The sequence below is a fragment of the Rhipicephalus sanguineus genome, chromosome 7 (genome assembly GCF_013339695.2).
Source record: "Rhipicephalus sanguineus isolate Rsan-2018 chromosome 7, BIME_Rsan_1.4, whole genome shotgun sequence".
Classification (NCBI taxonomy): domain Eukaryota; kingdom Metazoa; phylum Arthropoda; class Arachnida; order Ixodida; family Ixodidae; genus Rhipicephalus; species Rhipicephalus sanguineus.
The window spans coordinates 46190236-46202332 of NC_051182.1; the positions used below are offsets into that span (position 1 = coordinate 46190236).

General features: G+C 45.7%; 1 protein-coding gene across 1 annotated transcript in view; it reads left to right on the forward strand.

Moving 5' to 3' along the window:
• Positions 1-9294, forward strand: part of LOC119399429 (endoribonuclease Dicer) — a 120658-nt gene extending 111364 nt beyond the window's left edge. Inside the window, exon 3 of the mRNA XM_049417690.1 lies at positions 9092-9294. Within this exon, the coding sequence (XP_049273647.1) occupies positions 9092-9286 (195 nt within the window). The 3' untranslated portion in view covers positions 9287-9294. The remainder of the gene's footprint in view (positions 1-9091) is intronic.
• Positions 9295-12097: the final 2803 nt, after the last annotated feature.

Sequence of the window (12097 nt, forward strand, 5' to 3'; positions counted from 1 at the left end):
AAAATCTTGATGGACCCCGGAATAAAACACTTTCGTGTGAAAAAAAAACTCTACGCCAAGAGTGCCGTCAACACGGTGGCCTGTCCGACAGGCGCACGAATGTCCTCTTGCACTAACATAAACAATTCTGGTTGCCACTGTATTCGCTTTTCGCCCAATTTCAGCACATCAACGCGATAAATAATTATCAAACTTGAAAATGCAGGAATTCCGATAATGTTTACCTCTTGGGTTTTGCATATTCGTGTAACTAGGAACAATTTGTAAAATTTAACGGTGCGGAATGCGGGCTGCCTTCCAGTCATATCGGGAGCGCCACAGGGTAGGGTCCTCAGCCATCTTCTTCATATTTTACATAATAATGACATTTTCAACACGGTTGAAGGCGGTCTGCAGGTTCGATTATATGCCGATGATTCCGTACTTTTTAAAGATATTGCCACTGCCAATAATAATATTCTTTTTTCCAGTAGTTTAAATAATATTTACGACTCGTGCAACTTCCTGGGCACGACACTAAATAGAGAAAAAAAAGCGTGCACATAAGCGAATGACTCAATAAAATTACCATCACTTGATGCGTATGAACTACGTTTATTCCTTCTGCATGAAGTAACTGAATATCAGCATCTAGGAGTCACCTTAACAACACGTTAACATGGAATGACAACATAAGTAGCACTTGCACCTCAGCCTTCAGAAAATTATCCTTCCCTGAGGCAGAAAGTTAGGAAAGCCTCTTCCGATGTTAAATAGTTATACTATAACAATTTAATTCGAACTAAACTGGAATGTGCATTTATTGTTTGGGATCCGTACACTAAAACTAATATCAATAGCCTTGAGAGAGTACAGCGAAAAGCAGTAAATTTATATTTACCTAATTCTCAAAATCGGATACCCCCACAGAACTTATGATGGTTAACCATAATGAACCACTATAGATAACAATACAGAAGTAGAGACTGGAACTTCTTAAACTCTGTTACACTTACAACTTATCCCTGGGCCTATTTCTGTATATAACGCGCCCTTTATCTTTCGCACTTTCCTCTCACAGTGCTCTTGCATAGGTGGATGGATGGATGCCCTCAGCGTCCCCTTTTTAACGAGGTCGTGACATGTGTGCCCCCGAAGCACAATCCACCGTAGACAAGATGCATTAACACCTTACTTCGCGAAAATGAACACACTTATGAATTCTTTCTTCCCTCGTAGTATAACCTAGTGGAATTGTATAATGGATTCGACATCGTATTATTCATTATTGTTGATTTGTTTTGCAGTGTTTGGAAAACATAGTGACCCTATTTGTTTTATAATGTTATTTTTGTTTAAACATTTTCCATAAATGTTCACTGTATGCACAATTGTTCGCCCTTTCAATTTATTTAGACTACGTATCCACAGGGTTTGAGGAATAAATAAAACAAATAATCATTTAGCAATTCCTGCACGAGATTAGCGCCAATACTGTCTCCCAATATACGCTTCATTGCTGACGTTGCATGAGCTCGGTTGATCCGGATTGCCAAGTTTTTCCATGAATGTGTCGGCTTCACTTCGGAGCAAAATAATAGATAACGTTTTGGTTACATTCTCGTTCCGCTCAAAAACTCGTTTTTTTTTCGTATTTAAGTTTTCGCTTTTCAGTCCAATCTGACTCACTGGTTGTTAGTTCACGCGCGTCCTGTGTATCGTCTTCTCGTGCGTCCTTTGGGCTTGAGTAGCGCGCTGCAAGTTTTGAGCTGCTTGCCATTCTTCGTGTGACATTCCCACTCGTTGCTACCGCATTCAGTGCTTCGCCACTGCGGCGAAACTTTGGCTTTTTGTAGTGCTCACTCCATTTTGTTTTTCACAACACTGCGAGGCAAAACTATAGTCGCAATGTGTAGTGTTCCTAAGGTGGAAGCGCAAAAATGGCCAGCTTCCTTGCTTTGCTCGCCGACTTGGGCAGCTGCACTGTGCTCTTGCATTAATTACGCGGACTTCGGGGTCGACAAATGATCGCAATATGCTTAAGAATTACGCGTGACACAGGAAAGTCCTCTTATGCGTGTTTCTTGTGGTTGGATCTTAACAGCAGTATGACTAAATATTGCTTTACGTAAACGAGCGTGCTTTTGAAGGTCAAAACAACAAAGGTCGGCAAATCAGTTTAAGCAGCAAAAGTCGCGTTCATAATTTGGCGTGAAAAATAAGTCAGGCTACAATGGACCTTTTTGAGGTTCGAAGAGCGCCTCCAGTGGCGATAGCCGAAATCGAAACTGGTGGTCGGTGGCCTCCGAGCTTGTCGGCTGCGCAACGTAGACAATCTCGGGGGCCAGGTATTTTTCGAAACAATTTGGAAACCTTCGATGCCAGGTGAAGCTTTCTCCGCTCCTGTCGCTGCGCTGTGACCACGAAACAAGAAGGCGTATGTCTAGTCGACGCCGCCGCGCATTCGCGACTACCCTCGTGAGAAAGGTCCATTGCAAAACTCGCAAGAAACAGTCGCGGCGGCAGCCTGACTGCAGCCGCTACAGGGAAAGGCATCTCCTATGTTCCGCGAATCAACCCGGTCCCATGCTTACTGCGGCGGCGTTATCCCCACAGATTTCTTAATCTCATCTGTCCGCCTAAGTTCTGCCTCCGCCACGAGCACTTGCCTTCGCTTGGAATTCAGAGTGTTAGTCTCAATGACCGGCGGATATTCTGACTTCCCGCTAGGTGTCTTACCCATGCCCATTTCTTCCTCTTGATTTCAACAAAGATGTCCTTAACACCTGTTTACTCCCTTACCCACTCTGCTCTCTTCTTGTTCCTTAAGGGTGCACCTATCATTTTTCTACGCATGGAACGCTGCGTCATTTCGAATTGAAGTTGAATCCTTTTCGTAAGCCTCCAGGGCTCTGCCCCGTGGGTATGTACCAGTTTGATGGAGCTGTATATACATTTACCTTAAAGAATAATGGTAAACTAGCACTAATATTCTCAGAATGCGTGTCAGATGCGTTCCAGCTCATCTTCATTCTTCTCGTTACCACTGCCTCGTGGTTCGGATACGCGGTGACTACCTGCCGAATGTAGACGCATTCCTTTACGACTTCCAATGCCTCGCTACCTGTCGCAACGTGCTCTTCTCTTCCGAGACTATTGAATATTACATTGGCATTCTGCGAGTAATTTATCTGCGCTAATTCATGTTGGCTTTTCTTGATGATTTATTATAGCTTCAGCGTTATCGCTGGAGCTCGCGCAAGTGTCAGAATGTAGACGTGTATTCATATTGAGCAGCAAGCATATCGGAAACGTCCCTAATATTCAATAATGCACCATTACAATTTAAGCGCCGCACACGCTCAGTGATTACACATGTAAGAGGTTTTTTTAGTGAAACGCGGTCGCAATGAAATAAACAAGAGTGTGAAGGAGCACAGGCGTGCCGACAGGGGAGACAGCATAGCGGCCGCACCGCCTAATGAACTAAAGAGGACGCTATGTCTACCCCACATCTTTACTCAATCGAACATGTGATGTCATTGTGTTTCACAAGGGTGACCGGCTGAGCGAGATGCTACCATAGCGTCATAAAAGCAGCAGAAACAACACGGACCGAGAAGAGGAGCGCACATACGAACTCTTCTGTGTCCGTGTTGTTTGCACTTCTTTTCTTTATGGCCATCATTGTGTAACGTGCAGGATTATAGGCATGAGAATTTTGAGCAATCATGACAGCCGAGGACACCTGGTTTTACCTTCCAACAGCGGTTGGCTTCGCTCCTTTACAACCCGGAAAGCATGGGAACAAATGCAGGCATTGCAATTTCGCTGCTTGCAAACGTCTCTGCAACATCCACAGTTTTTTTTGCGCTGAATGCAAGAACGGAAATGCAGAGAAGACGGTAACAGTTTTCCCCTGTGGCATTCGTTAATGTCCCCAGCAGTAGCTTCAGCGCAAGAAGAATCTGTGAACAGCCACGGGTCATTTCAAGTCAAGCGTCTATTTTTGGCGATCATCTTAAATGTAGTCGAAAGAAATTCTGCTCACTTATTCAATTGAAAACAGCGAATTGCTACAGAAGCAAAGTCAGGAAATTTATCGTCAATTACCTAAAGTCAGCAGAAATTATGGAAAGCCGAAAATGCATTACCAAATCGCGCATATCATGGGTAAATATGAAAGCATTGTAATGATGATATGTGGGGTTTAACATACCAAAATCACGTAATGATTATGAGAGACGCCGTAATGAAGGGCTCCAGAAGTTTCGATCACCTGGGGTTGTTTAACGTACACCTAAATCTAAGTACATGGGCCTCAAACATTCCCGCTTCCATCAAAAATGCAGCCGGCCTGGCAGGGATTCGATCCCGCGACCTTCGAGTGAGCAGTCGAGTGCCATAACCACTAGACCACCATGGCGGGATGAAAGCATTGTCTGTCGAAGTGATTCAACAAAAAAAAATTGCAGCATATATTCAGTAAACAGCTCGTAACTACTGAACGCGGTACTTAACTGTCTCTTTACTGTTTCCAAATTCCAAGAAATTTGTTTCAAAAAGGTACGCATTACTTTTGTGTTCCGCAACCCTTCAAACATATATACTACCTCGTTTGTCAGTTGAATATCTTCCATCAAGTGATGACCAAATGAGCCTCTGTTAAACCTTTTTCTGCAAAGAGGCCTATATTATATATCTTCTTTGTTAATAAAAATGAGTTAACAAAATGAGCCTTTGTTAACAAAAATACTACCAGGACATGAGAAATTCTCTTGAGGCAACATTTTTTTTTCATGTGAGAAAGTGGAAGTCTGTGTGTGCGTGCGTTCGTAGGCTTTTTTTCTTCGCTGCTATCACCTGCTTGTATCACTTGGGTTAACACTTTGCATTGCAGTAATCCACACCGCTGTATCATTTCATTAGCATTTCACTTGCACATAAATTAGTTTCTACATATGCATAGCTTTGAACGTTACTATATTCTTTTCTTAATTGCACCTCCTGCGAGCTCTGGGGGGAAGAGGTCACCGTGAGGCGATTGAAGCGTTTAGCCTCTGTCTCCTCAGGGAATATCTGAAATAAAGCTGAATTAAATTGAATATATCTTAAGCACTCAACACACTATAAGCACTCAACAACTTGTCTGCAGACAGTTGGGATGAGCCATGTTTTGAATAGTTGTCTGACCCATTGCAAAACCCAGCGCCACTGGGTACCAGCGTACAGTGCCATGCCTGATTATGGGCTCAGCGTTGCGCTGGGTACTGGGCCGCTGGAGCAGTGTTTTACAGGGAGGCGCTGGGTACTCAAGCGCAAAACGTCTCTACAGCGTTGAAACGGCGATGCCTACGGGCCCTACATAAATATATCAGTAAAGAAAGTCATATAGAAAGCATTAGTGCAATAAAAAAAGAAAATAAAGGCGTTTGAAAAAAAAGAGAAAAAGTTCCACCACGAGGATTCGAACTCGCCACCTCTCAATCTCCAAGCGAGTACTCTACCACTGCGCCGTGCTGAATTTTTTTTTTCTTTATTGATTGCGCCGTGCTGAGACATGTCGGTACTTCCATAAAAGGGCTAGTCAATGCAGTAAGACAGCGTTTCCTATCATATTTTGATGTCGCGTATTCATGGAAGACGCGATCTTCCTTTCAAAATCAAGCTTGCTTCTTTATTCGACACACACAAAGGGTTGCCGGCAACGAATCAAATGACCAAAATGGGAAGAGTGCTAAGTTTCTTTAAGAATTCCCGTCTTAACTCCGAAAAATATCAAACGGACCGAGGAGCAGGGTACAGTTTGACGGCTGTTACTGTCAATTTTTAATAACCGTTTCTCGCCCTTGCTAATGATCAACATGTACAGAAGCTTTACGATGACTCGTTCGATAAACACGCGCCTACATGAATTCATACGGAGTAGTTTTCTCGCGCGAGCGACATTATTACTGCGGAGCGGGCGTGCCTGTATTCTGATTTGCAGTTCTATCGATCACTACAACTATAATACCGCTCAGCAAAAACAAATGCAATTCGTTGAAAAAGATGCCGGTGTGCTAGTTCACTAACGCGTACCATTTGACACGTATGTGTTCTGACGTATGAGTCAGAGAAGTACCGGCGAGTGCGGCCGGCTACTTTCGGTGAGCCTGCGTTTGTTGCTGAAAGCGCGTCGCATCGATGGTCATCGCTCATTGTGCGGACACCGCACAGAAGAAAAAATGGTTATTTTCAGTTAACGGATGTCCCGACTATACTTTACGGTAATTCTCACACGTTGGAATTGCGTGTGCTTAAACCAAGAAGCGCCGGTGGCATGTAGACGGACTCGACCGGTACGCTAGGCCTAAAGCTCGCTGGGAGCCGCACTGGGTAGGACCGATCTCGGCGCTGATGAGTTGCGATGGTTGAAGTTTCTGCATTTTGGCCCCGGAACCATTTTAACTGTTACCTAAAGAATAGGTGAAGTAAGCGGAAGTGCAAGAATTGCCCGAGATGCATATCCGGTGTGGCGATATCGAACGACGGCTGTTTTTCTGGCCTCCGTTGGGAGAGGTCGCGAAGCCAGAGCTCATTTACTTCTTGCCAACTGCACGGCGATGTAACGATTTGCTCTGTATGGTCAGACCGACGCCTCGAGACTTATAAACATTACAATATGAAGTCATTACCGCAACACGTCACGGATGCAAAACTGATATATTTATGCGCGGCATGCACGAAATGTGTATTCATTGCTGCTACGTGCTCCGCAAAAACTAACGACATTATTGGCACTGCATGAATAAAAAAAGCGTGCTAGAAAGCAAAATGATCAGCGTTGGCTGCTTTTGGTTATTAACATATTTTTCTCCACATTCGACAGGGAGACATTAAAAGTGACCGTGATTTTACTTATCACGTATATCATGAAAATAGTGCGCATCTCATCGCCTTTCTCTGCCGCTAGAATTTGTGACACATGTTTGGGACCCGTTAGGATAGCATCTGGCGGTACCATCGAATCAAACATTCGATATTGAATGATACCAAAACATTCCGCCGTGTACCATACTGAAAGCAGCGCGCGGTACTGGCAGAAACAGTACAGGCTCCAGTATGTGCCAGCACACGCCAGTGGGAATTCCAGCGTCTCCAGCGCTTCCCAGTGAGCGCCAGCGTCACAGCGGCAAAGCCAGTGCCGATACCAGTGCGACCCAGCTCTTTCCCAGTGCGTTCACTGGAGTCCCAGTGAATCCGAGCGTATACCAGTGTTCCCAGTGCGACCCAGTGCCAAAAAACGTACTGGTATCACGCTGGGGGTACTGGAACGACGCTGGTTTTTGCAATAGGCTCATTCCCTATATATTATAGATAGATAGATAGATAGATAGATAGATAGATAGATAGATAGATAGATAGATAGATAGATAGATAGATAGATAGATAGATAGATAGATAGATAGATAGATAGATAGATAGATAGATAGATAGATAACGGTAGGGGGGTCCTCAGGGCTTCCTGGTGCAGGCTTTCACGCACTCGTCGTACCCGCCAGACAACCGCGTAGTTCCTGGATACATGCGGCCCATGGACTTCCTCGGCGACGCTCTTCTGAAAACCCTGCTGACCACGCAGTTATACGGCTGCCTGCATCCCCTCGGCTCACGCACAATCACGCAGGCACGCTCGAAGCTCAAGTGCAACCGCCTTTTCGGCTTCATCGTGGTGAATCACGGATGGCAGCGCCTCTTCCTTGTCGGCTCGCAGGTGCTGAACAATGAAATCGTCGAGTATGTCAAGAGCGTCGCTGACCAGGTCAGTCAAACCAATCCTATTTAAATCATTGCCACTATTATTATATGTAATAAGACGCCTAGCACAGAAGTGCGCGTGTTTAACGGTATTTTCCACATCTGCGTACCTCGAGTTTGGTTGAGCAGCTAGATTTTGTAGGTTTTATTGCAAGCAGCCAGAAATGCCCCGCCGTTTCGCGACACCTATTCTGTGGTCGTCTTGGCTACCTTTGTCTCTTAAGAAATCAGATTTTCCTTCTTCTGTATAGCGAAGTAACTGTTCGCAATCTTTGTGACGAGCGCTGGAATCAAGGACACCAATAATAAGTAACGAAGCCTAGAATAACAGAGAGCTGAGCTAGTTGGTAAGTATTCATTCTAAAAAGACAGGGCGTGCAAACACGGACACAAGAAGGAAGGCAGGATACCACAAACGCCGACTAACAACTCAATAGATGCACAACGGCTGAAAAAAAGGCACGAAAATTTATCTGCGCATGGTCATTCAATAGGCGAGTGTATCAATCCGGGACGTGTGGGAGCCTGCGCGAAAGATATCTGTTAAGGCATTTGATTTCATTTTTATGCAAGTTAATCGACGGTTGGCTCGCGCATCAGCACAGCAACAGACGCGGAAGCTCTTCTTTCTCTTCCTCACTACGACTTTTATATTTTTGAGGAATACGTAAATGCTCTACTTACTTTGCATAATAGTAGCTCAAAAACAAAACTTTTTGCCATTTTGCGACTTATTTCATAATGCAACTGCAGCTGAAGACCCCCGTGTCCTAATTAGTCCAACACATGCTCTGTACCTATCGTTTATTATGTACCGCCGCCACCACAACGTGCACGAGACGATACCTTTTTATTTCGCCGGTAAACGAACATACTCTGCTGGAGCTGCTGAAGGGATGGTAGCCGACGGCGCGATTGTGGATGGCGACCACGCCTTTTTGAACGCCGGATACCAACGTGGTGCCACACGAGACGGTAAAAGCAAATAGGCATGAAGCTTTCTGGCTTTCCTGTTGTCACAGTACTGTTCGCAATGACGACGATGACTATGCGGACACCGCCGGCTCGTTTAGGCTGTTCTCGAACGTCGTTTTCGCTCCTTCCATATTTTCCGCGTTTGTGCTCGGTGCGCTCCAATGATCGTCCGAATAAACCAGGGTTCCGGCCAATTATGACCAAATTAACGAGAGTTTCGTACCGCTAAACAGTGTATAGACAGGCAAGAGCCGCATAAGATGTCGAAATTACCCGAGTTTCCAAATTACGAGTGTAGAATTAACGAGCTATTAATGTAATTGGCCTTCCTCGACAGGAGAAGCCAGCCGAGAACGGGGCCTGCCCTCCGAAGCCTCTGGCCGACCTGTTCGAGTCTCTGGCGTGCGCCGTGTATCTCGACTCGAACCAAGACGTGGCCGCCGTGTGGCGCGCCATGTATCCCCTCTTGAGGCCCTACGTGCAGTCCGAGGTGGCGAGGTCTTCCGCCAATAGCGCCTTGAACCCATCTTGAATAAACGATTTTCCTGTCAACGGCGTGCCTTTTATCTCTCTGCTGGCTTCCTTACAGTGATATGCCCCTATAACTGACAGTCGGCTGCTTCAGGGTCATGTGGCAATTCTATAGCTGTAGCACCCCTGAAGAGACGATGGTAGAAGAGAGGTTAAGATTTTAAAATAGCAGCTTCCTTTAACACCAACCCTTGTGCCGAGCACCAGATCTTCGATATTTCTGTAGCATCTTGCAGCGAAATTTCTGCAGCCTTTTGCGCCCAAAGAGTATTCTATGCTCCGACGAAACGGCAGCACTTAGATTTGAGCACAGGTGTCAGTTTTACCGAAATAAACTGCACGCGACAGTGCGATGATGTGTGTACCCTAAGGAGCAGTTTTCCTGCGTATCATAGGAAGCGCATGCTTCCGGGTTGAGCAATGGTCGACCACAGCCTGGCGAGACATAGGTATTGCTATGCGATACTTATATTGTTATAAAAGTCATTAGCGAGCACTGCAACCAGAGTTGACGTTGCTACGATATGAGGCCATTGTGGGCCTTTCTTGTAAGGTGTTTCAAGCACTGGCGTAACTGCATGGAAGAATACATGACTGCAACGCAGAGTGTCTGTGCTCGATTCCGGTTGTAGCTGCTATTTTCACTCTTTTCGGCCATCTGATATTTCCCTCGCCAACAATGCTGCGGACGCCTGCCTCGCATTTTTTAGGATAAAAGCTCAAAAACGCAATCTCGCAACGGTTTTTAAAGCCTGTCATCACCGTATCTGGTTTGACATAAACTGCCAATCAGCTGTGGATCATACCTGTATTACATGGGCCATTATATGCGGCTTGTGCCACACGTGACTGAATGAAAGGTTTTTATGATGTACGCGAGAAGTACGTCACGCTATTGATGTATTGACCTGTTCATCATGTTCATCGTGCACTAGTGCCCGCCTAGGCAAATTTTGGTAAGTTTCCAGTAAAGGACGTAGGCGGCTAGATAGATAGCGTTACGAGAGTCTCCAGTATCTGAAGGAGAGCATATGACACGACAGCCAAGCGACTGGGCTGGTATGATCCAGGCAGTGACAATGCAAAAGGCAGCCAACGAATAATAAAGGCTTATAAGGCAACGAGCACAAAGCACAAACAAAGCATGTGCACAAAAAAAAAGCCTCCGACGCTAGACGCGCGATCCATTTACAAGCAAGACTTTGATTTGGGCGAGTTGGTACATGCATGCTTAGCTGGGGAAAAACAGCGCAATAAAGGACGACGACGCAGGAACACAGTAGACTGGACGAGCGCTGAACTGGACGAGACTGGACGAGCGTGTCCTCGTCCTTTATTGCGCTGTTTTAGGGGCGAAGCTCCTTAAGGCGGCACCCGTTCGTCCCTCGTAGTCGTAGTGCGTAACCAGTCGTAACGCTAGTACCAGATCTTGACCTCCAAGGTGTTGCCGGGGGGAGATTTTTCCTGTGCGTTGTTGTACAACAAAAAATTCCCAGCGTGCGCGTTAACTAAAAGCCGAATTCTTCTGTCTCTCATTCCCTATTAGCAGCCATTGGCATGTACCAGTAGGAAACGTTAGTAGAAGTAGAAGTGTAAGTGTTAGCTAGAAGCCGACTTTTTCTGTCTCTCATTCCCATTAGCAGCCATTGTTTACCTCCAAGGTAGTGCCTGGTGAGATTTTTCCTGTGCGTGATTAAACAATAAAAATTTTGTTCAAAACGCCGTTGATTGATGAAATAAACCAACGAAAGACGCCAGCTGTTTTCTAAAAGCAAAACGAAAGAACGCCAGATGTTTCTAAAGCAAAACGAAAAGACGCCAGCTCCTTAACGAAAGACGCCAGATGTTTTCTAAAGCAATGGTTTTCTAAACAATGAAAATTCACAGCGTACATGTAAAATTAAAGTGAGCTGCAAGTCGTCATAACTGTCATCGAAGCTTTAGTATAAACGCGCCCGATCTCACGTCGGTGATGATGTACTGGGCAGAATTCACAGAAGATTCACGGTTTACCGATGAACCTCCGCAGCTTCGCCCACTCATCATCATTCACTCCGTGGATATGCTGTGATTGTTTTCTCCAGCTAACCATTTACAACGACTTAGACGCTAAGAAGGGGAGGGCGCGGCGGCGCTCTTTGGACGCGTCGGGCTTCTCTGAGTGACGCGTCTAGTGGTTCTGAGAGGGACGCCAGCAAGGGAGAGAGCACTGCACAGGAGGTCGCACGCTCGGCACTTCATTTCAGCTCGTTTCTGAAGTACTTTTCCCAGGTAATCGTGCTTGGGGTCAAGCCTGTGGGAGCTATTACGGTGGTGGGCCACAGCGCGTTCATAACAGCTTCTCCGCCGGGGTAACGTTGTGCCGATGGACAAGTGTGAGCAGCCACTGTCCGGAGGGATATATTGCGTAGATCCAAAGTGTACGTTGCTGGCGACAGTTGGAATCGCTGTCGGCCAAGGCACGGTTGGCCTGAAAACGGCACCACGATAAGGCGACACAGCAACACCCATTAACACACACCGCTGTATGCCTGGCTCCTTTTGCTGTGGCGGTTGTCGGAATTCAATACGTTTCTGACCTCGTTGTTCATTTTTGGTAGCTGTTCCGTCTAAATGGAAGCTTCGGTGGACGTACCTCGGTGAAAGCAGCGTGCAAGCGCTATACAGCTCACCCAATGATCTACCAGGCCCATTTTAAAACAATCAATAAAGTTGACAGGCGAAAGCAACAAAAAATCACTGGCCAACGCATAAGCGTGGACGTCAATTCTTAAAGTTAAACGAATAGTTTTTTTTTCTGCAAATACTAGCA